General features: G+C 40.4%; 2 protein-coding genes across 4 annotated transcripts in view; one reads left to right on the plus strand and one right to left on the minus strand.

Moving 5' to 3' along the window:
- Window positions 1-2: 2 nt before the first annotated feature.
- si:dkey-12h9.6 (macoilin) overlaps window positions 3-25,120 on the plus strand; it is a 60,107-nt gene continuing 34,989 nt past the window's right edge. The window contains exons 1-5 of one of the 3 annotated variants that reach the window (XR_005072342.1): window positions 3-152; window positions 4,316-4,403; window positions 4,554-4,714; window positions 6,934-7,102; window positions 11,558-11,856. The gene's annotated coding sequence lies outside the window, so the exon portion shown is untranslated. Of the gene's footprint in view, window positions 153-4,315; window positions 4,404-4,553; window positions 4,715-6,933; window positions 7,103-7,343; window positions 10,643-11,557; window positions 11,857-25,120 lie in introns of those variants that run through there. The other 2 variants (XR_005072341.1, XM_037085486.1) reach the window with 2 other exon arrangements.
- rhag (Rh associated glycoprotein) lies at window positions 2,027-11,551 on the minus strand. The gene is made up of 10 exons (XM_037085488.1): window positions 11,279-11,551; window positions 6,899-7,082; window positions 6,522-6,672; window positions 6,232-6,379; window positions 5,733-5,899; window positions 5,487-5,624; window positions 4,535-4,656; window positions 4,294-4,364; window positions 4,073-4,146; window positions 2,027-3,800 (listed from the first exon to the last, which is right to left on the minus strand). The coding sequence occupies exons 1-10, from the start codon at window positions 11,454-11,456 to the stop codon at window positions 3,726-3,728; spliced, it is 1,308 nt and encodes a 435-aa protein (XP_036941383.1). The 5' UTR covers window positions 11,457-11,551; the 3' UTR covers window positions 2,027-3,725.

Here is a 25,120-nt window from a genome sequence, read left to right on the forward strand (position 1 = left end):
TTTGTATCCCATGATGCACCGCGGCTGTACTTCAAAACAACGGAGGGAAAACGGAAACGGCCCACAGATGACACAGCGCCCCCTGCTGCTGAGCGACAGGAGCTACATCTTCATCGTGCAAAGTGCTGCTAAGTCAGAACATTTTCTAACAGGTGATTCAAGGCTGTTAACTAGTAGAACATACGAAGTTAATTTAATGTCCGCAGCTTTCATGTAAAGCTGCCATTAAGATGTAGAAGTGCAATTTACCTGCCTTATATCTTTATCTTTCTAGAGTTATAAGGATTAATGTTGCAGTTGGCAGTTAATCAACGTTACACCTGGCTAGCTAGCTAATATTAAGGCAGATTAAAACAGCAGCTCTGCAATTAACCCAGCTTTCTTCTTTAAAGTTATGATGTTAAGGGGTTGTTAAAATTGCTTGAGAGAGATGGTGAATTAACTTAATGGCCATTTTGGACTAGTGTTTCTAGCTCATGTACACCCTTAGTTGATATAAAGGAGGCGTGTCAGTTAAGCTAAAAGCTAACATCAGCATGCTAATTATGCTCATAAGATAAAAGAGCAAAACATTTAAATGTGGAGTTAAAAAAAACAAATAGTGGCAAATAAACATGAACAACAGTAAAAAAGGAAAATGGAAAATAAGTTGAGTGAGGGAGATTTACTCAATGTAATTCGAAGAGTCTCAAAGCACATCTTTTTTCCACCTTTTTCAAAAATCGAAAAAGGTTTTCAAGTCATCTTTAGATTCCACAAAATGTAAAAAAAAAAAAAAAAAATCTATATCTGTCAGTATAAAGTTTACCCATAATCAAAATTAAGGATGAACCCATACATCGTTTTCAGGGCAGATACTCATTAGTAATTATCAAGGTGACCAAAAACCATTATTGGAACAAATATACATTTGCAGTAAAATTAAGAGTCTTGGTGTCAAAGTTTAGAATAACTAGTGATGGAATGTAACTTACTACACTTTACTTAAGTACTGGGCTCAAGTACAATTTACTTAACTTTTTCTCCTACTTAATACTTCCACCCTAGCTACTAGTTACTTTGCAGATTCAGATTATTTTGTGTAAATAGGCCATTACTTGTGATGTGTAATCAATTAGATAGCACTGCTGGTGGGACTTTGAGTGAGACCACAGAATTGCGACTACAGGCATGAGAATACCGGTTAGAGTTGAAGTAGTGAATTTTTAAATCGATTTATTTAATCGGCAATTGCACACAGAAAACACAGACACCGATAACTGGAAAAATACTGAATATCGCCTCTGATATGTAAATATGATAAAATGCCTTGAACTTCTAGATATACTGCCAAAATATGAACATTTTACATAAAGATAAATTTACATTAAAAACAGTGGAATGATGACCATATCTAAATGACCTCCACTTCTTTACCACATTCCTTGTGATGCCCTTAAATTCTTCAAGAGATATAAATGTGTTTTAGATCGCTTCGCTTATTAGTCCAGGACCAAGGTGCACAATATGAAAATGCAGTTCTTCTAAAATCTGTCAAAACCTGGGGAACATGGAAAAATCAACCACTTAGAGTTGAGACCGGTAAGGATACAGCGCTAATTTGGAAGTTGACATATTTACTGATCCACATGCACGATGACAATACAGACTTGAATCTTGAACTAAGATATCATTGGCTGATACACTGAGCTCTGCTAGGTTATTCATTTTGTAGGTATTTGTCATAGACCAAAGTTACAGACAATATTCAGGGTATCCCCAAAGTTATTGCAATCTATCCTGAGGTGTCATGAATGTCTGAAGAAAATTTCGTGACATCCAGCCAATAGCTATTGTGATAATTATCTCAAAACCAGCAAATGTCAACCTGCCGTGTTGCTAGATCAAAAATCAGGGTCTCACCAGTGGCATGATCAATGTAATCATCATTTACTCCTGACTTAATTGAGTTTAGCGACATTTAAATGTAAGGAAGCCATGAGACATGATTACTACCATACACACCAAACACACACATAAACACGGGTATTGTACAAAAACATCTTTATTATGACAGTATTAGTATATTATACAAATACAAGCACATGCCCACTGTATAAAAATACAAAATCTTGATGTGTCTCAGTGTTCTGGGCATCAAAAATCATTTGACAAACCAAAATATCATTGATTAACACTACTATGTGTGTAGTCAGTTTAATCCAGCCCTGCAGTCCAAACGGTTATTGTTAAAGACACTCCAACACCGTGCAGCTTAAAAAGACGCTGAGAAGCAAGCAATAGCTGCTCTCCAATATACACTTATACACAGGAGGATTGTTGCAGGTGTGACGGACCAAAACTCAGAATTAAAAAGAATTCAACAATAACCAAACAGAACAAAAAAAACAGGCAAACTGATGCATAAAATTGTACTGTGAAAATTGTAAATAAAAATTAAGCTAATTGTCACATTAGCACCACGTGTAAATGCCTGAACTTTCTCATTTTTAGGTGTGTATGTTCCTGTTGAATTCTTTAAAAGATGTCTGAAAAATATTCAGTACCAGTAGCTCTTTTTTAACCTCGCAAGGCCTTCATAAAACCAACCATGTCAAATCAAGAGTATACTGGATGTATATAGATAAAACACAAAAATATGTGCTTCAGCTCGTCCAGTGACAGCCAGTCTAATGCTTAAAATGCACGGCTCTGAATGCGATCCTCATTGCATTAAAGCAGTAGTACAGCTGCCCTCAGATAGAAAATTACTGTAAGCAGTAGAAGATAAGTAACCTGAGGGTTCATTAGTTACAAGGTATAATACGACTATCCCTGCCCATGTCAGAGCTCAGGCTGACTCTGACTCCCCGCAGAAGGACTGGGCTCCAGTGAGGTGATGTGAAGCAGCAGGTCAAGGCGGGTAACACTTTCTTTGACCTAAGCCTCAGCAGAAATACATACAGAAATATAAAAGAGCATATGACAAAAAATACACACTATACTAATATCTTAAGACATGCATTTACGCTTTTTGTTAATAGAAAAATAAAAAACTGAAAAAAAAGCCTTTGGAAGTGAAGGCAGTGAAGCTCTGGTGTGATCCACTGTGGTTTTTTTCTACAGCTGCTCATGACTGTTGAGTCATGGCGATTTTCAGTGTTAAGGAAAATGAAGAAATCCCTGAAGGTCACTGTTCTCTTTTCAAATAATGAAATCTTTATTTTAGAAAAACTAGCTGTGTACTTTGGACTTTTCACTGACCTTTCTAATTATAAATGGAAACTATACCAGGGCTGCAGCTGACAATTATTTTTACTATTTCATTGCTGATAATTTCCTCAATTGATCGATTAGTTGTTCGTTCTATAAAATGGGAAAAAAAATGTCAGTGTTTCTTAATGCCTAAAATGATGTTCTCAAACGTCTTGTTGTGTCCACAAACCAAAGTTATGCTGTTTACTGTCATAGAGGAGTAAAGAAACCAGAAAAATACTCACACTGAAGGAGCTAGACTTTGATGATTAAATTCATAGTTGACAACTAATTAATTAATCATTACACCCTCATACTATGATGATGTGTCATTGTATTTCTTCAGAACTGACCACAGTCCTGGTTTTTGTGTTGATGAGTGGCGTAAATTGTCTAGTCTCGACAAGACTGACAAGTTGATCTATGCAGACACGGTGTAGCTGATTAATTATTCTCCTTCGTTTCCAGATTAGTGGACTCTGGGCAGATATTTAAACCTCTGCCTTGTTCTTTGAGTGATCGGCGTGAGCCAAGCTCTCCTCATTCTCCTCCTCTTCCTCAGGAACCTGGAAAACATGACATCCAAATTATTTGTCTGTGGCACGATAAAAGAGACCTAGTGTATGTGAAATGGACATCGGACAGTTATTGGCTTATGTGCTATTGAAAAAAAGGAGTATCTGAAAATTGCTAATAATAATGGAATGAACCACATCCATCTGATATGTTCCCCAAACAACTAGTTTAATAACTATATATTGGACGACTACATCCATCACTCGTGACGCTCAACAGTCAGAACCTAGAGATAATATTTATGAGGGTTGGGATTTCTTACCTCCCAGTAAATGGAGTCATCAAAGCAGTTCTGGTCTGGAGGCTGTCCCCAGAAGGGCAACTTCATTATAAAACCTTGAAGCAGAGAATGAATTGTTTGGTCACTCAGGTGTTGCCCTTTCGCTTAATCATACCAACCTCAGCCTTTCTGTTGATTGACACACCCTGTGCTCATGAATTCAACCGTCACGTTTATGTTCTCATTTTTTCACCTCCACCTACCTGTAATGGCACCTCCGACCAGAGCGAACCCGAGGGATGAAGCCAAGGCAGCAGCTTGCATGGCAGCATTGCTTTTGAAGAGATCGAGGAGGAGAGGGGAAGACAGGAGTGTAAGAACTGATATATAACTGAAGAATAGAATTACTTAAAAGCTACAACATACTCTGTGTGTGTGTGTGTGTGTATATATATATAATCACATGTGTATGTAATGAAGTGGTGAGAAAAAAAGGGCTCTTACCCATCTTTTTTCTTCAAAGCCACAGCCACAATGCCAGCCAACCCGCCGAGGATGCCAGGCATGCCGTGCAGATTGTGGACTCCACAGGTATCCTGGATGCCGAGGTTCGATGCCAGGATGGGCTGCAGAGGAGGGAAAAAAAGGCCTCATGTAACAACCGAAGATGTGTCTTTTTTAAAGGTGATATATGCATTTTTAATTTTCAAAGCCAGGCATGCACTTTCATAGAACCAAAATAAGTATGATTCTTTCTATGTACATATCACTTTATGACTGACGGGGACATTTTTGTTAAAGAATCAAGTGTTTCGCAACTGATTATTTTCACTATGAGTTTTATTTGTTATTTATTGTTTAGTATGTCAGGGAAATGAAAATCACAGCTTCCCAGAGCCCAAAGTGACATTTTCAAATGTTGTTCAACCAACAGTTCAAAACCCAAAGATATTCAAGTGTAACACTTTAAGATAACCATCATTAATAACTTCTGAAATTACAGTTAATGAAACTTTTGTAAGTAATAGTTATTTCAGTGATATTAAACAACAAAATGCTTTATCAACCATTTGTAAAGCAATTGTAAAGGTTTATAAACACAAGTTACAACTGCATGATTGCTGTCCAAATGATGTTTTTAAATTAACTGAAAGAACAAGAAATAGTTGCTTGAAAATAGCTTATCAAGCATTTCATTGCTTGTAAAATAACTAGTAACTATAGTTAAACTGCTCAGGCTACTGTCATAAAGAGTAAGAAAACAGAAAATATTAACATTTTGGAAGCTGAAAAATGTTTAACCGCTATATTAGTAAAATTGTTGAACATTTTCTTACAACAACTGTCAAAGTGTTTACACCATACATTTTAAAAACTGTACACAACACTATAACTTAAATCACTATTATTGGGCTTTTGTTTTCGTTTGGAACCTATGCTTTGACTTTCAACTCACACTGAGGAGCTTGAAGCCAAGGGTAGAGATGATGCCAGCCACGAATCCAATCAGCATCGCCCCAAATGGCCCGATGCTCATGTCAGCACATGTTCCCACAGCGACACCACCAGCCAAGGTGGCATTCTGAATGTGCACCTGTAGAAATATAAAAGTATAAAAGTACGGTATATAACTGAATTCGTTTTGTTTTTTTTAAATTGTTATCAGAGTTATTGTGGGTATTAAAGGAAAAGCATATCTGACCATGTCCAGTTTTCCTTTGTGCTCCACGAGGCTTGAGATGGCGTAGGCAGAGAGCACACAGGCAGCCAGGGAGAGGTAGGTGTTGATCACTGCCGTGAGCTGAAGAAGGGGCCCTTCAGCGATGGCTGAGTTAAAACTGGGCCAGAACATCCACAGGAAGACAGTTCCTTTGGGAGAGAGTGATGAAGACATTTATATCGATGGATGGTTCAAATCAAATTACATTTATAGTATTTGTATATCTTTTACAGGATTAACACTCAGAAGAGGTCACTGTTGCTTGATCACTGGGTATACGGCATTGTTATTTGTGTCCACAAGGTGGCACCAGTCATACATGTGCGAGAGGCCAGTGATGACAAAGAACGTTGTAGTTTGTCATCACCCCCCCAAAATGTAAAAAATTCTCAGTTTGAATAAAATGATTTGTCAAATGTAATCAGTGTTTTTTTTTTACTATATGAACTTTAATACTTGACACAATCCTACTGGCTCTTACCAATCATAGCAAACAGATCGGAGTGATAAACAGATCCGTCATTCTCATGTCCGTTTCTCAAACCTGGCCTGTAAAGTACTCGAGCAACTGCCAGGCCAAAGTAGGCTCCAAAAGCATGGATGATCATAGATGCTCCAACATCATTTGCCTGTTAAAAAAAGGTGATGCAGAAAAAACAAACAAGCCAAACCACCATTTTTAAAAAAAGCAGTTCACAGAAGGTCCTTGTCATAATGCTGGAATTAAACAAATTAGTTTATCCACACATGCATGTGTCATTGTGCATTTACTTTGAAGATCTCGACCACCAGATGTTCATTAATGGAGAAGATGGTGATCTCCAATATGGTCATGATGAGGAGCTGCACAGGGCTGGTTTTGCCCAGAACAGCCCCGAAAGAGATCAGGACTGTGGCTGTGCTGAAGTCTGCGTTAATCATCCTGAAAGGAGAGGGAACAAAACAGAAATTACAGGATAAGGAGAAGAGGTGGAGGTCAAAAAGTAGCATAGGTCAGCCGTCATTTCTCAGAGCTACTCAGCAGCAGCCAACAGGGCAGGTCACAGCTCTCGTATTGAGCAGCTACAAAGTTGGTGATTTATATGTGCATAAGTCATGTTAGTCAGTCAGTTACTGAAAAGCTGCATGTGCAGAAAAGACAATCATACTTGAAGATGTTCATTTTGATCTTGCCATTATCCAGGTGCCAGATGCCCTGCATGAGGAGGCCCCACTGCAGGCCGAAGGCGGCCAGGAGTAAGTTGATGCCCACGCTGCTGAAGCCGTATCTCTTCAGGAAGGTCATCAGGAACCCGAAGCCAATGAAGATCATGACGTGGACATCCTGAAACACTGGAGGAAAGAGGAGGGAGGTCAGTTCTGCTGCTGGTTCGACAACAGGGCCCTGCTTTGTTGTAAGAGACCCGCTTTAGCCTCAGCTAAATGTGGACAAGAAATTGAATCAGACGAAACACTTTTGTCATGCCCTGCCGTCCATAAGACATTACCAATTTGCAACGTCTTTGCTGTTCACAGTGGTATTCTTTTGACTTTGTAGTTTAAATGATTTATCAAGCAGTTACTGGACTTCACAGCAGTCATTTCCTTCCACAGGGGCTGTATTGTCAGCCATGACCTGTTCGCTGGGAAAGCAATTAAATCACACTGCGTTTGGGATCCTGCAAAATGTTCCCACTGTTCCTGTAGAGTTTGTGACCTTGTGCTGTTTCTATTAAGTGCATATGATCTTAATAAGTTTAAACTTGTGTAGTTTCAAGAGCATGAGACGTTTAGCACACCCTTATCTATTAGTCTCACTTGATAGTCGGAAAAACAAATCAGGGTTTAGAAGTCCCCTGACACTGTCCTTACATGGCGTTTTCACTCTGTCCTGAGCAGTAAGGATGCACAACCAAAAAATTAGTGGAGATATGCCACAAATCGGGAATAAGGCAAGGTAATTTTGGGGGGATTTATGTAAAACCGGGTGCCCCCCCCCACCCCCCCAAGAAAGGACATCGTGACAGGAAATGGAACTCCTGTTTTCCAAAGGCCTTTGAGCTTGATATGCCCTGCATGTGGAAAACACATTGAGGTGAAGGTGTGTGCGGGTTGAGAAACAATGTGCTTCATTATCTCATCCTGTAATAAGCATGAACACAGCCATTACTGTCTGGACAGGACACAGTTGGGTCTTTAAAAGGGCTGGGTGCTGCTGCACGAGAGTGACATGAAAGACATAAAAATGTCACATCTGTGCCTTAATACGAATCTGCCACTCACAGATGGTTAGGTTTGCTTAGCTTAGCACAAAGCATGGGAATGTTAGGGAAACAGCTAGTCTAGCTCTGTCTGAAGGTAAGAAAATAAAAACACAAATTAAGACATTATATCTCATTTGATTTATTCCTGAAGTCTTGTAGTCACCATGAGGTTGCCAGGCAGCCAGTGCCGTCACCCAGCCAGGTAACCCCCTTAAAACCAAAATCAAAATTCCATTTTTGTACAGATTGAACAAACTTTAGACTTTGATAAACCTTATTGTTTCATGCAGAAAAAGCCAGGCTAGTTGTTTCTACCTGTTTCCAGGTGCTGAGTTATGCTAGCCAGCTTCTGGCTGTAGGTTTGGATTTACCGTACAAACAAGAAAATGGTATTGATTTTCTTGTCTAATTTTCGGAAAGGAAGCGACTTTTCACAAAACTGTTCCTTCTAGATCGGCCAGTAATGAATAAGTTGTCCAATGTGTGCCAATATGACAACTTGAATAGAACTGAACATAATGCAGAAAAAAGATGTGCAGGCTAATTTACATTTATTACACTGAAGGTGAGAGGTTTACTGTTTCAGTGCACTGATGTCATTTATAACAGTAAGGTTTATTATTTTCACATATCATTGTTTTTGATAACCACACATATTTATGACAACGAATATCAACGATATCCGATTTTGGAAAATTGTATTCCCTTTTATCACTATTTGTATCAGCCCCCAAAATCCAGTATCGTTCAGGCTCTGATTCTGTCAAGTAACATGACAGATTCAGTTTAAAAGACGCTTTTATCAATTACACATTTTTGGCTTTGAGCTATGAAAGACAATAAGCTACCATACACTGTACACATTACGACTTCCACTTGTCCTGACTCCACTTCATTGTCAGACAATTGATATGACATATCTACAGCAAATATCAGGAAAACAAGCACACATGCTACATTTCTATGTATCAAACATGGAATATGTCAATATTTGTATTTTTCTACTTCAGGCTATGTTTACAGCACAGAACAAAATGCAGCAGCTTTTGAATGTCAGACTGATGAGGGCGATTGAAGTCACCCACACCTATTTTCACAAACAATATTTACATATTGACATCATATATGTCAGCAATTTTTGTTTTTTACATGTCCTATGCTAAAAAGTGAGACTTGGAAACACCTGCATCTTCATTGAGATTTTGTAGGCATTGATCATTTTGTAATCAGCCAAAAACTGAGCTCGCAGCTCTGCTCAGTCAAAGTGGTTGCCTGGCTGCTCAATAACCAAAATATCCTTTAAGTGTGAAGATTAGTGTCTCAAATTGTCTTTCAGTACTCTAATACCAAGAATTAGTTTTTACTTCACTCATTATTATAGTCACACACAATTTGTAAGGCCAGATGTCGTGGCTGTATTGAAGTCTGTATTTAACAAGACAAAATTGTGAAATTTGTGTTGATGGTGAGCTTGAAAAACCCTCATGTGTCCTTGTTTCACGCTGCATAACACGCACTCAGCCTTTTCAGCACGGAGAACTGATATCAGCAGAAGCGAGTCGGGGTGTAGTTATCTGATGTGGAGCTGTTTTTGAAGAAACCCCATTTGACCTTCATCTTGCACTCCGACCTCCCTCCCATTCACAGCTGGGTGATTCAGACTTGCTCTTTTTGTAGTAGAGGATTCAAGTGAACAGTAGATTGAGGATGGGGAGTAGGTAAAGCTGGAAAGCAGCCACAGGGACTGGCACCACGCCCAGATGTTAGGTAATCTGCAGACGAATTGAGCGAGCCAGGACAAGGGAGGGAATCCCCTAAGGACCTGCTGTAGTCCAGAAGTGATGCAACCGATTCATAAAGATGAATTATCTTAGTTTTTTTTTTTTAATGTCCTTGCCTTTGATGTTTTCATTCTACAAATGATTTCCTCCTCAAGATGAAATTACTTTCAGAGAGTCTTGATTAGAAAAGTACGCAGTGTTTCGTCATACCATGCAACCACAATTGTTTCTGTCATTTACTTTATTTCAAAATTGAACTGCTCCATGATGATGAAGCTGTGATAGCTTTTACTCGCTGCAGTCCATTTCTCTGCTTGTTTGTCTTGCTTTGAACCTATAATTAGATACGTCTGGTATGGGTTGTATAGCGGTTCCTCTCAATTACAACCCCAAGTCTTATGCAATCGCTTTTTAAGTTGGTCACAGCTATAACCCTTTCTGCATAATTAAAATACTTTACTGAGCCTGTTGTGCTTAAATCAAGCTTGATCTACATTTTGAGAAGCATCTGCTGGCATTTCCCCTTACATCTTTTGATAGCAACTTTTGATTGTTGGCATGTGCAGATAAATCTCTTTTCTTGTGGGAAAAACAGTAGATGCCATAATTATTCAGAGACTAATATTTTTAATGTCTTAATTGCATATAATAAAAAATGTATATTCCCACAGTTTTCTAACAGTTTTTAATTGCAAAAACATCCCGTCTGAAGTGTAAAATATGCTTGGCCTTAATGGTGACCATTGAGCTAATCTCTGTGAAAACAGAGTTTCATAATTGCAGCTGCCTTCATGCAAATAAGTTGACCAGATGCAAAGAAACCCCTCAACTGTGCTGTAGTTGAAATAAAAACTGTTTGAAAGCAACACCAACTGCTGCATAAGCTTGAAAGAGTGTTTCTGTTGCTCCATCTTCCGTCATCTGTCTTTGTTGTTCTGTTATTTATGTGTTTTTTTAGACCTTATTATAAATCACATGTGACCTCCACTGCATGGGACCTGACACTTTTCCCTGCAGGATCCTCTTGACTCCTCAGCTGCATGTGCATGAATAGACTTTGTGACGGACGAGAATGCGACCCCATGACTCCTCTTATTGCATTCAGCAGACCTGCTCTGTAAACAGCCTTCAGATTCTTCTATTTCTTTTTGCAGGAAATTACAGATGTCACATTATTCCAATGAAGGGGCGGTTATTTTTAGTTTACAAAAATTTCAAAGTTAGAGACTTAAAAACCAAACCTTTAAATTGTGGAAGATTTGTAGATTTAATCCAGATAGGAGCCTAATTTCAGCATTTTGCACTTCTAGCCTATTCCGCCCTATCTGTCTGGATATTTAACCAGAGTTAATTTTCACCAATTAACAACATTAACCCCAAAGCTGCATCAGAAGCAGTGTGTTAGAAGCGTGAGATAAAAACTTGTTGACCCATCATTTGTTACCCTTTTCAAAAGCAGCCAAACATCACATCCAGTAGAAGAGCATCCCTCAGGTAGACTTACTGGGGTAGAGTTTCATGGGTGGCTCTTCGCTGTGAGTGTGATTGCTATGGTCTTGGTGCCCGTGACCTTTCCCGTCATCATAGTCCACAAAGACAGCAAACAGGATGATGGTGATAATCTCCAAAACCAAGGCCACGATTGGGAACTTCATCCTCATGTTGGTGGCGTATGCTGGCATCCTGAGACCAACTCTAGTTATCTCTCACAGTCTGACCCACACGAACACACAAACACACTCACTAACTCTGCCTGTCTGTCCCTCCCTATCTGTCTTTTTAGGGGTTGTGCTGTGTGAAGGGAGGGAAGAAAGTGGTGTCTGGTTTTAAACTGATGCAGGTTTCATGGTGACCAATGACAGTGCAGAAGACTGGGGCCCTGGGTGGTGAACACCCACCTCATGCACGTTGCTCGCGGGGATGAGTTTCCTCTTCGGATGTTGGAGGGGACAAAGCAAAACACACCCGTAATGACATGGGGGAAAAATACTTAATGATTGCTCCCTCCCACTCATTTTTCATTGTCAAAGTTATGTTCGTTGACTTAAATGTTCAGACAATAAAGCTTGAAAAATAAATGTCCATGAAGAGAGTTACAATAACTGTAGCCTTCTTGAGAAAATATACAGTAGCTTTCATACAGTTATTCTTGTTATTGAGTGTCCTCTTTTATTCGCTCCACTGAACATTGTTCCTCTTTCTGAGTGCAGATGACCTTACACAGTTCCCTTGATACTAAATGATTTCTATGATTTTTTTTTTAACTGATGCACCTGTAGTGAAAGTAGTAAATAATACCAAAGTACATGTTCAAGTTTTCGTTTTCTGAGTATTGGCAAAAACAACAGAAGTATTATCAGCAAAATGCCATTCAAGTATCAAAACTAAAAATACTTTGTTATGGTGAAACAGACAGTGTGAAGGAGTAGCAAAAGTGCATTTAGATACATAACTAATAGTAGCTAATTTACAGATCAGATCATGGTGACAAAGTTTTTCCCATTAATGAACTTGTCACAACAATGCCTGTAACGTTTTGTGACATTGTGTGGGGTTGCCCTGCCTTCGCACTACCGAAATCTGTCCATGGGCAGATGGACAGATAAGTCAAAAATATTAACAGCGACATGGGAAAAACTGATTTGATCTGTGATCTGAGACATAAAATGAATAGTGGCCAGGGCTACTTCCCACCTGCCTAGTTCCTGGGCCCTCGCTTTGACATGCTCACTTGGCCTTCTGCAAAAAAACTTCCACATACATAAAAACAACTGGAAAGTACTCAGACCGCCTCTGTGGTAGTTGCTGCGACAACAGGTGGCTCCGGGACCATATTTTGCCTTGATGACAAACACGCAGTCTCGCAACATGAAAACATTTTAGCCGAATGTTAAAAATAAAAATCGCCCCACGTTGTCATTCCACGCATGGCTCTCCCATGACCCCTACAGTCAGTGTATGTAACTGTGATCAGGTTACTTCAAAGTTCAAGTCCTTTACCATTGGTTGTTACATACAGTGCGTGCTTGGGCTTCCTTTCCCACTATCCAAGCTGACTCCCCTGATTGACCTTCAGGTTCTGATCCTGTATGTAGCTCCCACAGTTAGTGTAGTGGCAATCTGAGGCCTCTCGCCAAATTACCTCAGGCCAGAGGTCCTTCATTATGTGCCAAGAGCTGTATGAATGAGCAGAGGAGTTAATCACTGCCAGCAACACCATCTCTGTTTGTCTTGGAGCTGAGCGCAGTGAGAGTTTTCCCAGGCCAGTCGGGAAATTACTACCAAATGTTGACAGATATCAAAAAGTTTGCTGCACTGCTGAGAGCTAATCTGCTGATGCTGACTCATTATTCAGTCATCATGCACTAAAGAATTTTGCTCCAGTATTTCACAGACAGTTGAGTTTTTTTTTTCATGGGGTGGAGCTATGTTTTCTTTTCACAGACAAGTGAGCAGACTGGCAAACTTGAACAGCACAAGAGGATTTGTGGTTCAATTGCCACAGTCATTCATTCGTGACGGTCATAGATACTCCCTAATGTGTTATTGTCTCTCAGTCTATTAATTACACAACACACTGTGGCTGTTTGACTCCTCCCATCCAACAACAAATATTCGTTTTGCTCCCAGAGTAGCTCTAACCCTGAGAAATGTTTGTGTAACAGTGTATGTATGTGTAACTCCGGTCCTGCAATTATTGAAGCCATTATCACGTCCATAGTTTTCCAGAGGATCAGCTTCTCACCGCCCTGCTGTAGTCTGTCAGCATTTTGACAATGAGCATGGGAACAGTTTGTGTAGTCAAGACTGTTCAATAACAGTAAATGCTCCGAGTCTCACATTTCACAGCGTGGTATCCCAGGGGTGCCAGTGCTCTTAGGTTGTTGTTTCTATCAACATTTCCTCTCTATCCTTGAATACGCACGATTCACAGGTCAAGAGACTGATGGTGTCAACATGCTATAGTCTTGTCATTGTCACTATAAGCAGGATTTCCTGCAGAGATTGAAAAGACATATTTTAGAAAAATACGTTTACTGGAAAAGAAATGAAAAGAGATGAAAGATAAGACTAACTTGTGCATTAGATAACGTGAAAGGCAGGAGACAATAAGTCTAGCTTAGCATAAAGACTGAAAGCAAATGGTAACTGGTAGTGTGGCTCAGTCTAAGTCAAATCACTAAATTACACATTGCCCTTTTATTTACTTTGTACACAGACACAAAGAAGTATGTCTGCCAACAACATGGTACCTGACAGCAGGATAAGAAATTAGCTCCATACATGATGTTTTAGTTTCTAAGGTAGTTGATTGTTGAAGCTCATTTCCAGGTTGTCAACTGACACCTTGTGTTTGTGGCCAAAGCATCTGTATTTGAGTATTTTATTGAGTATTACAACCTGGGAATGAAACTCAACAGTCAACTGTCTTTCTTCAAACTAGCTTTTTGCACCGGTCAGTTAGCTACATAGTTGATGCTGTGAAAAGTTTAGGCAGCAAAACTACTTGGTTAGGTTAAGGAAAAGCTTGTAATTGTGATTGAATTATGTATGTTAATTACATGATTATGTAGGTTCTGTGCCTAAGTATAATCTAGAAGTACCAGGAAGCAAAGCAAGAGTTTGGATAGTTGGGTGGATCACTCGTAGTAATGTGACCGAGGTTCGAGCAAAGCTATTTAACTTGTGCTGTGTAACTGACAACTAGTTAGCTTGGACAGAATTACAGCTAGCATGCTAGCTAGCTTGGAAAACCTCTTCTTAATTACTCCTTAATGAATATAATGGCATACATGTATGAGAGAAAAACACTGGAAATGTACTTTTTATGTATATTTTTTTGCAACAGGAAATTTAAGTCACAATAGGTAGGCTATTGTGATTGACATGCACTGGCATATTCTTTTGCTTTCTATCATGTAAGTTTAGCTACAGCAAGCTGCCGATATCAGGAAACTAATATAAAACCATGCAAATTAAAACGCTTACTTTGTTTGATTTCATTTGTTTCTTACTGTCTGTGCTGTGCACACAAGAAAATAGTTATCGTTTTGGCAACTGAAGATCCAAAAGGGAGTTCATTGAGCCCGTGATGTATTACATCAAATTCTGGCTCCATTTCTATTTTGTGATCTCTGTCAGTCTCAGAGGGAATCATTTCACAGTTTTGTATAACAAACCCTGTTATTGACGCTGAAAAATAAATGTGTTGGCTTGTTTAGTTTCACAGAATCTGAAAAAGATTCAACCTTAAAACAACAATGCAGAGAGTAAACAGCAAAGCTAAACAGCTAATTTCTTTATCAGATCAAATCCCGTTTAATCTAGCCTCCCTGTGAACTCCACATTCCAGGAAAACCATTAAGTGATTTATCTCTGCTCACTCACAAACCCACCGTAAAGCTCAGATCTGTGGAAAATAAACAAGCCATCAGGCCTAAATGCGCTCCGTCCTTTGTGTCTGGCCCCCACGTGCCATTACGCAACATACATGACTACACAGGCTGCTCTGATGTTCTGACTGGCTGCACATTTGATCCTCCGTTCACTTGGTCCATCTGTTACGGACATGAGTCTCGCTGTAATGGCAAGACGACTCTGTGACTGTAGGGGATCAAAGAGCGAAGGCATTGGATGATGGACGACTACTCTATTTCGCTTTAGTTTCTGCGTCAGGACATTCCTGGACAGGCCTTAGTCTATCATATGTCGAGGTCAAATTGAGGTTTGGAGATTCATTGCCTCATATTTGCTTCTAGTTATTGCTTTTTGACAAAGCTCCCGACGAAAACCTTTACTTTTATCTGAGCAGTAAAAGGAGATTTGCAGAAAAAAGTCTGTTTAATGTATTCATTGAGAATTTGTTCAATGGATAGAACATTTTAAAGCTGTTATTCATTTAAAGTCATTCTTCTAAGTACACTCACTTGGTGTTTTAACCCTTGTCTTGTGTGGGGGGCACTACCGTGCGGCTGATCTGTTTGTATGGACATTCCTTCGGTGGTTTGTCCAGCTCCTCCTCATTCAAAGGTCAACTCCACATGCTTCGTTTTTTGGGTGCCCCAATGTATTGCCCTCTTATCGCTCATAATGAGGACCAGTGTATCCTTAATAGGATTCCTCTCCACACACTGCATGATACAGACCTCTGCACTTGTGTGAAGCCACGCACACACCCCTTGTTGGATACTCAGGGGATCAGCACCACATTCCTCAGTTTGGAGGATTCCTCCATGAGGAGATATGTTTGTGGCTGATTGGAAACAGGCCAGTCGGTGTGACAGACAAAACCCAGGTCCCTTCTCCTCGTTAATCAGAACTGTAAAGCTTGTTGGGTGGAGTAACTAAGTAACATCACACACAGCCTTCTTCATAAATGTGCGTGAGCTCCGCAGAGCTTTGCATGAGCAGTATCTTCAATAATCCTGCTTGATTTATGACTCCTGATAAATAAAGGGAGGAGAGCTCCTCCAGAGAGTGTTGACCTCGCCTCAAAGTGAGGATTGTTTGAAGCCTTCAGTGAAGCCAGTGCATCCACTGGGAAATTTTAGGATGTAGTGCTGTTTCTGTTTTCAATCTGTTTTAGATTCAGAGCGAGGCTGCGAGGTAGCTCTGCCTGTAGAGCTCACAATGCCCAAAGCTAGAAGTTAAAAAAACCTCAAGTTATTAGTGTAATTCATAGGGTTGATTTCTCTTTTCTATACAACCCCTTTGCTCTGTGACATAGTTAAAAATACTGTTTGCACATCACCACAGAGGTCAGGGCCAGTTTGGATCACAGAGCAGATAAAGGGTTCAGTTTTTCACCCAAGGACACTTTGACAGGTGCAGACATGTCCACACTATAGATATGGCAGTTATGAAACAGGCCGTGTCCCAACTGTCATGAGTCACAGTCTCACCAGTGTCTGATAGAGAGTACAGTAGATACTGTTACTACTCTTACTACTACTGATACCACTCTGTAGGTATTTGACGAGGAATCTTCTCAAAAATGAATACACATGTTGGCATTGGTCATGGCTGGGATCGTATTCACATGTGCAATGCATACTTCACATTTCCAGCTGCAGAATTATAGTTGACTTTGAACCAGCAGGTGTTTTACCGAAGGGGCGTTGAAACTCTTGTGGAGGCAAACGTAAGAGTTAATATTCCTTGAAACTCGTGCTGCTTATTTCCTATTCAAAGGTCGCCCTGCTTTGATTCCAGTCAACTTTTTTTTTCCCACTCTGAACGTCGTGATTGTTATGTGCAACTGCGGCCTGGTTTAATGTGACAGCAGGAGCAGGGGTCAGTCAGCTCGGATCTAAGTAGCAGTCCACTTCAGGTGCACAGTGGGTGACTGTTGTTGAAGCTAAAGATGAGAAGCATGGCGGTGAGGAGAAAGGATACTTCAGGGGAGATCCGGAAAACGCAGACTGCGGAGAATGTAAGAGTTGAGTGTGCAGTGGAGAAGGCATTTTACCCATCCCTGATACAAATCCTCACATTTTGTTTTTATTCTGACAAAACATGACAAAATTACATTTAGCCCGATCATAAGCCTGAATTGCCATTTTGGTCCACTTCAGCGATTTGCCAGAACAGTGCGATTATGCTGGCTGTCTTTTTGTTTTAACCTGACCACTAAACGTGTTAAGTCATGTTTGCTGCCATCTCAGTTACACTTGTCGCCATTTTTTTCTGTTGCTATTGCTTCTGAAGTCATGCACCTTCCAGTGGACCACCATGGGACGAACATATGCATGGCAGTGAATTGGGAGAGACAAATCATTTTTTGAACCCATTTGAATTGTGCCTTGAGCTACACACGGGATGTTTTTCAATTTAAAAGATAATTTTTCAGCTTGAGAAAGCAACTAATAGAAAATTAGAATGTGAAAATGCACAATTACAAAGACTACAAAATGATCTTTTAATTTCACAAACCTTATATGTGTAACTTGTGGTGCCATTCAGGCAGGATCCAAAAAATATTTGTCCCTCCCCGGAAACTACTGTAAACATTTTGTCCGAAATAAGGTCCCAAGAGGTCCACTGGAAGGGCAGCACTTTGGCTCGCTATAGTTAGGTAGTTAGCTGGCAATGTAGGAAGATGATGTCCCCATTCTAATCCCAGCTACACAACTGTGATTGGCAGAAACAGTCATCACTAAACACAACATCAGACTTAACACGTGCAAGATGTGGGTAGCAATTCAGAGCTCTTGAACTAGAGGAAGGAATCGTGTCCTGGTGTTGAGAACTGTTGCTCTGATTCAAAGTGACAAACATTAGTGTCCTCGTGGAAAAAAGAATAACAAACTTGAGCAGTACCACAGGATTTTATATAGATGTTTGCGCTGAGGTCGTTCCCCTCCGCTTTTAGTTTCTCAACACCCCTGACGCACAATGCTGGTGTGAACTGGAATGCAGAGGATGATCGCGCTCCTCCTCCTTTCCATCCCCGGCCTGCACTCCCCTCGTTTCCTGTGGCTCGAGCTGAGGGGAACAGTTGCACACCCTGATAAGCTCGCTCGGAGGGAAGCCTGTGCAGGCGGGTAATCAGCACGTTAGATGCTAGCAATCAAGAACAATCACAAGCTCTCATCATGTTTATGTTGCGGTGGCTCCTTATGCTATTTACGTGGACGGCAATTACACAAGTCCCATAGTGTTTCACTCCGAAGGGTTAAGAGGGCGCGCACATCTGGTAGGTTTCAGGTGAGATGGAAAGAAACTATGGCAACAAGTAGAAGCCAAAAAAAGAGACCTTTAAGCCTTGAATGAATGGTCAGATAACGTTTAGATGAGAGACATACCTTTCTGTCAGTCAAACATTGCCTCTTCACAACATAACCATTCCCTCCTACACCAGCAGCCACGAACTTAAAAAGGCTCTACACACACCTGCAGATGCTGATAGTCAGCGCTGTTAGAAGACGGCTGAGAGCACCAGAATGCTTAACAGGTGTGCGTGTGTGTGTGTAGGATTTAGCACCATGCCTATCGTGTTACTGTGGGATGTGCAACAGGCATCAGTCAAAACAGAGTGCAGACAGAGGAGCGTGAGTACAGTACGAGCACCGTGGGACCAAAACCACATGTGCACAACGTGATATGGAGAAATTGCAGTTACGTGTTTTTTTGGTTTTTTTTTTCTGTGACAGCAGGAAGATGTACAGCGATGGACTCCCTGAAGCCTGCTCATGCTTTTTTTCTTTTTTCTTTTTTCTTTTTTTTTTAAAGATTTGTGATTGTTACGAAAGGTTAGAAGTTTAGTCTCTGAAAGGCCTTAATACGTCTTCAGCAGTAGGGTGCAGTTTGCTTGCAGCTGTGTGGAATTCAGGGCCGCAAGTAACCGTTATTTTCACTGCTGATTAATCTGTTGCCAGACCGTGATTGTTCGGTCTGTAAAATGTCAGAAAATGGTGAACAAATGTCGATCAGTGTTTCCACATAGTGTTCTCAAATGTCTTGTTTTGTCCACAACCCAGGTTACTATCATAGAGGAGTAAGGAAAGAAGACAATATTCACATTTCAGAGGCAGGAATGAGATATTTTCTCGTAAAAAATAACTAGTCAATTAATAGGTTAATCTTTGCAGTTAGATAATCAGTTAAAGATGCGTTAAAGTGTAGGCATTTACACATTTTTTGAAGAGAATGGTCTCACTTTATGGTAATTAAATTTACATAATACTCTGATGGCATTAGCTGGTTTCCTCTGTAGGTTTGGCTCCATGAAGACCTATTGTGTCTACAAATACATTTCAACCCATGCTTACTGATTACAGCTACAGTACAGTATGCGATCTATTTGGGGAGGGGGCGGGGGTGATGGAGGATAGTTTGGTTACTTTGCAGTGTCGTGGGACTCCCTTCAATTTGCTCACACACTGAGATAAACCTTTGCTTTACTTTCAAGTTTCCTCAATTACAAAGATAACATGAGCGACTTGTGGTCCCAGGCTGCTACAAGCTCAGAATGTATGATAGCGCCGCTGAATTTTAATTCTGACAATTCTTCTGGTGGAGAAAGTGACAAGAAATGCATTGCAATGCAACGGGTCAAGAGCTCCACTTTAACATATAAAGTCACCGTGAAGCCACATTTTCCTTTTCAGTTTTAAATGTCAAGCTTATTGTATATATAGCACACTAAAGGCATGAGTGGAGATGCGTTAAATTGCACGTGACAGCACCCCCTCTTTTTTTTTTGGCTTTTGATTTCCCACAGTCTTTAACCTTATCCTCCCGGCCTGGAAGGAATTGCTGTCATATTATTTTTGGATGAAAGCCTTTTGGTAGCCAGTGCTGCAGCTTCCTCTGCAGTACATCCTGATGTCATACAGCCTTTTAAACACATAGCCACCCTGCAGCGAAGTTGTAATTGCGTTATCTAGTGCGGGCTTCTTTAAATGACGCCTAATTGAGGGCTTTCGCCGCACCCTTTCCTCATGTGGCTCCGAGCGGCAATCAATCTGCCGCGTTATCACCACATCTTAATAAAAACTAAAATGATTGGGCCACAGCCCAGGACTTCCCTTAGAAATAGGAAAGAGAAGGAGGGGTTGGGGGGGGTAAAAGCAACCGAAAAAAAAACATCCTGACTTAAACGACATGGGGAGTGGGCTCTCAACACACAGGATGTAGAGAGATTGGCGGCTTAAGGCATGTCGGCAAAGTAGAAAAGGGTTGTCACGCAAACAACTGGGCAGATCGCACAACTGGGAGGAGCGTTGTGTATATGATGGAATTAATAAGTCGTGTTAAACCTATAGCATTTACAACACACACACACATTGAAAAAATGGCTAGCATCCAGTGGAAACAAACAACAGTCATGCAACTTCCATCCGTGTGAAATAGAATCTCCCCCTGAAAACATTGATTTAAAGGAATTTACTGATTATATCAAAGGATTTCCAGCAGACACATGAAGCATGTCACATGTTGAATGTGTCTTTTGTATGATGTTCCAGCTGTTTAAATGTTTCCCCACATGCTAGTTATTATGGGAGGCATGTTAATTACATGACGACTACACAGATCTACAGTATAGAGTCCATTTACTTTATATGGCCATCTGTTAGTTCTCTCCACTTAAAGCTTTTTCTCATGACTGTTAAACACCTCGAGCCAAATCAGTGATAGAAACACCATCAATCTGTAGAGACATGGCTAACTTCACGTGTAACAGACCGTGTTTGTGTTATACAAACAGCTTGATGTAATATTGTTTGCAGTTTTATGAGAAGGTATGCATTTGTATATGCCGGTGCATGCAATGTTTAGGTCAGGGAGGCGCACTGAAACGCTTACCTTACTTTACCAAAGAGAACAGACTGGGTAAATGCAACAGCAGTGTCACATTTAATCAATCCACACCGGTAGTTTTAAAGATTGGATTGCCTTGTGGAACCTGAAAATCAGCTAAGCACCTTTTAAAAAGCTCCTGCAAGGTTTTTGTTGTTGACTGAATCTCCCACTTTTGCGCTTTATTTCCACCATATTTGTTCATCTTCTATTAGCTGCACCATGTTTGGGAGCCATGCTTATACTTGTGATTCCACTGTGATATAAAGATCAACTTGCTGCTATATACACCAACCTTTTACTTAAAATGAGTTGAATCAGATCTGCTTATCATCATCAACACTGAGCAAACCACATTTTTTAGAGCCCACATGATGACTGCATATAATCAATTGAAAGAAGTTACTGGTGCAAAAAAATCGGCTCTGGTCTCTGTGGCTAATTCCCCCGATCATGACAACTATGTGGGAGTGAATTTTTATACAGCTAATTTATTTAAATTATATTATGGCTTAAAGTTGTGCACAATTAGGGCCGGGACCGATTTGAGTGGCAGATGCCTGTGAGCTGTCTGCTCGGCTTCACCTCGACTAATTCCAGCCACTGAACTCGATCTTTAAGTCGGATGTGTGGATGCCTCGTGGAAAATTTTAATTCAGATTCATTACATGTATTTAGGTGGAGATATGGCTGGTTGATGGGTATGTAACACTCACAACTTTCCTGCAGGAGGCTAGAATTGTGCCATGTAATTAGCCTGCAATTAGCATTCACCTTTTCACCAACCATAACCACAACCTTACCAAACCAAGACCATATTTATTTGCCATGACCACCATCTTTACCTGTGCATATTGTAGAATGAAGACATTCAAAACACATCATACACTTGCACTGTACCTTGAAAAAAAAATGGCCCATTAGTATGTTAACTTTAAAGTTACTGGAATATTTTATCAATCTTCATCATAAGGGGACAGAAACTGCAAGAGGCAACTCTTTACCATGATGTATAGAGAACAATGAGAATACTTCACATGCCTGCTGTAAAATAAGTAGTAACAGCTGCAGTTGGTTATGACAGAGCCATAATTTACAAGATTATCACGACACTTCAGAAAAAAACTTGTTGATCATGCTCAGTGCTCCGTGTTGTTTATGACTGCGCAGCAATTTTTAGTGGTGAGCTGAGACCCTTCAATTATGCAACTACGAATCTCTCTCCAGCTCCAGTGTATAATCCCCATCAACGTTTGGCCTGTCACAGTGAAATATGTGTCGTCTCCCTCAAGCCACATGCAGATGTAGAAAATAACAGAAAACACACAAGGAATTTCTAAACGAAGACATACATCGTGGTCTGCATCAGTGGAGCGCGTGAGGAGTATTAGGAATCCTCTTTCCGCATCACCATCCTGGTGAAAAAAGAGCACAGAAAAGGCTCTTATTTTTACGGAAACTTAAGAGGGCTAAATCCTGGAGCCTACAGAGTAGCAGTAAGAAAAGGCCCAGGTGAGGAAGGCTCTACAGCGGGTGATTGAATCCTTCTAGAATACCGTTAGTGTCCATCTACTGAGCACCAGCAATATCAGTGAAATGAGGCTAAAAGACAACGCCCACCCCAGCCGCAGTCTGTCCACCCTGCTACGATCTGGCAGACTCAGACGTATCTGCTGCCATAACAGACTACAGAGCAGCTTCTGGTGGTTTAGCATGACAAAAACATTATTATTGCTGCAATTTTGTGTCACTGTGACACGTTCAATTGAAGTTTTAAGGGGGGTATGACAACCCCAGAGGTCGTATAAACGTCTCTATTGTATGTGCTTTAATTTCCTGTGTTCCTAATTTTCAGTGCCCCTCTGTTGTCTTACCTGTGTGTGTGTGTGTGTGTGTGTGTGTGTGTGTGTGCGTTCCAGTCTGCAACCCAGATGTTTAAAGGTGTGCTCCTCCCAGTTCTTTTGGGCTTACCTCTCTGCACCCTCAGCCAGGTTGTGTGCTGGATGTGTTTTTAAATAAAACCTCTGAAAATACTTCACTGCTGGTGGTGCTTGGAAGATGGGAGGAGGGGAGTCTCATTTACTTGTGGCGCCACTGTTTCCCCCAGGCCCTGGTTGTAACAAGATCGTTGATAGGTTTTGATCGGACGGTGCAACAGATGTTTTCTGACGACTGAGCCGTGTGTTTGTGTGCTGCTCGGATGATCCTATTTCCCTGCTCTTCTGAGTCCATTCTCTTCACGAGTCGTTAATTGGATACAAAAAAAAATACTGACACTGTGATATTTTTGGTAATCTGCAATATACTTTACATTGCTATATGAACAAACACTGAAATTTTCACCACATAACTTGAGTGTCTCCATACAGGCTACGGAGTCTCCATTATTACAACATGAGTGGCAGAAAAATGTTAAAAATTAATTTACTGATTATTCCGACAACACATTAATACACCGTTATAAACTGATTACTTTGCTTTACCAGAAAGGATTTAAGTTTAAGTAGAGGCTGGGCGATATGAACTTAATCTTGTATCACGGTATTCTTAGGCTATATATCGTGATAACACAATATGTACCTTGATATTTTGAAACCTTATGAAAGGCACAGCTCAAAAGGCCCTGCTTTGATATTAAAGTTGAAACCATATTGTAGCGATGACTATAGATGCTTTCACCAAAAAATCCTGATAAATAATCATCCATAATGTGGATGTAATAACTAAGTGGGTAAAGTCAAGTATTAGGAAAAGTAGAACAGCTGTAAGTAACAGTGGTAAGTTCAGAAAATGACATCGCTTAAATGTAATGTAGCCTGACAACAGTTTTGGCATATCATGATATCCAAAATCGAGGACGGTATACAGTCTCATGTCATGATAACAATATATATATCGTAAATATTGTCCAGCCCTAGTTTAACTTTTGTAACCTGATTTAGTAAATCACTAAGTCGAAACTAATAGTTACTAGTTAGCTAATAGCTAATAGTTACCAAGAACTTGGTGAGCCTCAAACTTAATTGAGGATTTACAAAAAGTTGTTGCAACTCAATCTTGAACTTCTCTCCAGTTGGACTTGACCTTTCAATCTGTCTACTCCCACATCACGTAACTGCCGTACCAGGAATGCATCGGCTGCCGCTGAAATAATGAACCGTGAGTGATTGACCCTTGCATGACCAAGCCATTCCTGAGTGAAGCTTATGGATTTGGCCCTTGCATCTGTCTGACACCGGCTAATGGCAAACAGATTTACTAGGATGAGAAAAAGGAATGTTCTCCCCGTCTTCTGTGTAAATGCCAGGCCCCGCAAACGTCTGTGTCAGATTACCGTGGCAGCAGCGATAAGCAGATGTAAAGACCCGTGGGGCTTATTTATTATTGAGGCCATGAGTGGAAAAAATAGCCAAAGAACTGCAGTGAGGAAAGCGCGAATATATGGTTCACGCATGTTTTCCCCGACACGAATTTCCAACAGTTTCACATAGAAATATATTTCAGGAAATATGCAATATTAACATTGACGGGTACATTTGCACAAGGCACAGAAGCCAACCTTTGAAATGTAACTGATCCTGAGTGCATAAAAAATATGGTTGTCTTTATGCTGCAGTATGTTGGTGAATGTCACGCACTCTGTCCTATAGGGATATAGCAGTATATCATGGCACAACATGTTGCAGCACTAAAGCGTCAGTGCTTTGAAAAGTACCCGAAAATTGTACTTGCGTAAAAGTAAAGATATCGTGTTAAGAGATTTCTTATGTAAAGGCGAAAGTCACCTTTACGAATAGTACTTGAGTAAAGATCTTATGTATCTGATGTTAAATGTACTTAAAGGGATATTCCAGCGTAAATTTAATCCATGGTCTAACACACCGTGACACCGAGTAAGACCCCTTCTTGAAAGCCCTGACAAGTCGATTACCGAGTGCAGTTAGAAATGCTCAATTCCCTTCTTTTCCCTGTCAGCTCTCGATAATAACTGCTGTAAACTGGTGGGCAAGACACATATTAACTTTGATTGCATTTCCATGGAGTT

The sequence above is a fragment of the Acanthopagrus latus genome, chromosome 22 (assembly GCF_904848185.1).
Source record: "Acanthopagrus latus isolate v.2019 chromosome 22, fAcaLat1.1, whole genome shotgun sequence".
Lineage (NCBI taxonomy): Eukaryota > Metazoa > Chordata > Actinopteri > Spariformes > Sparidae > Acanthopagrus > Acanthopagrus latus.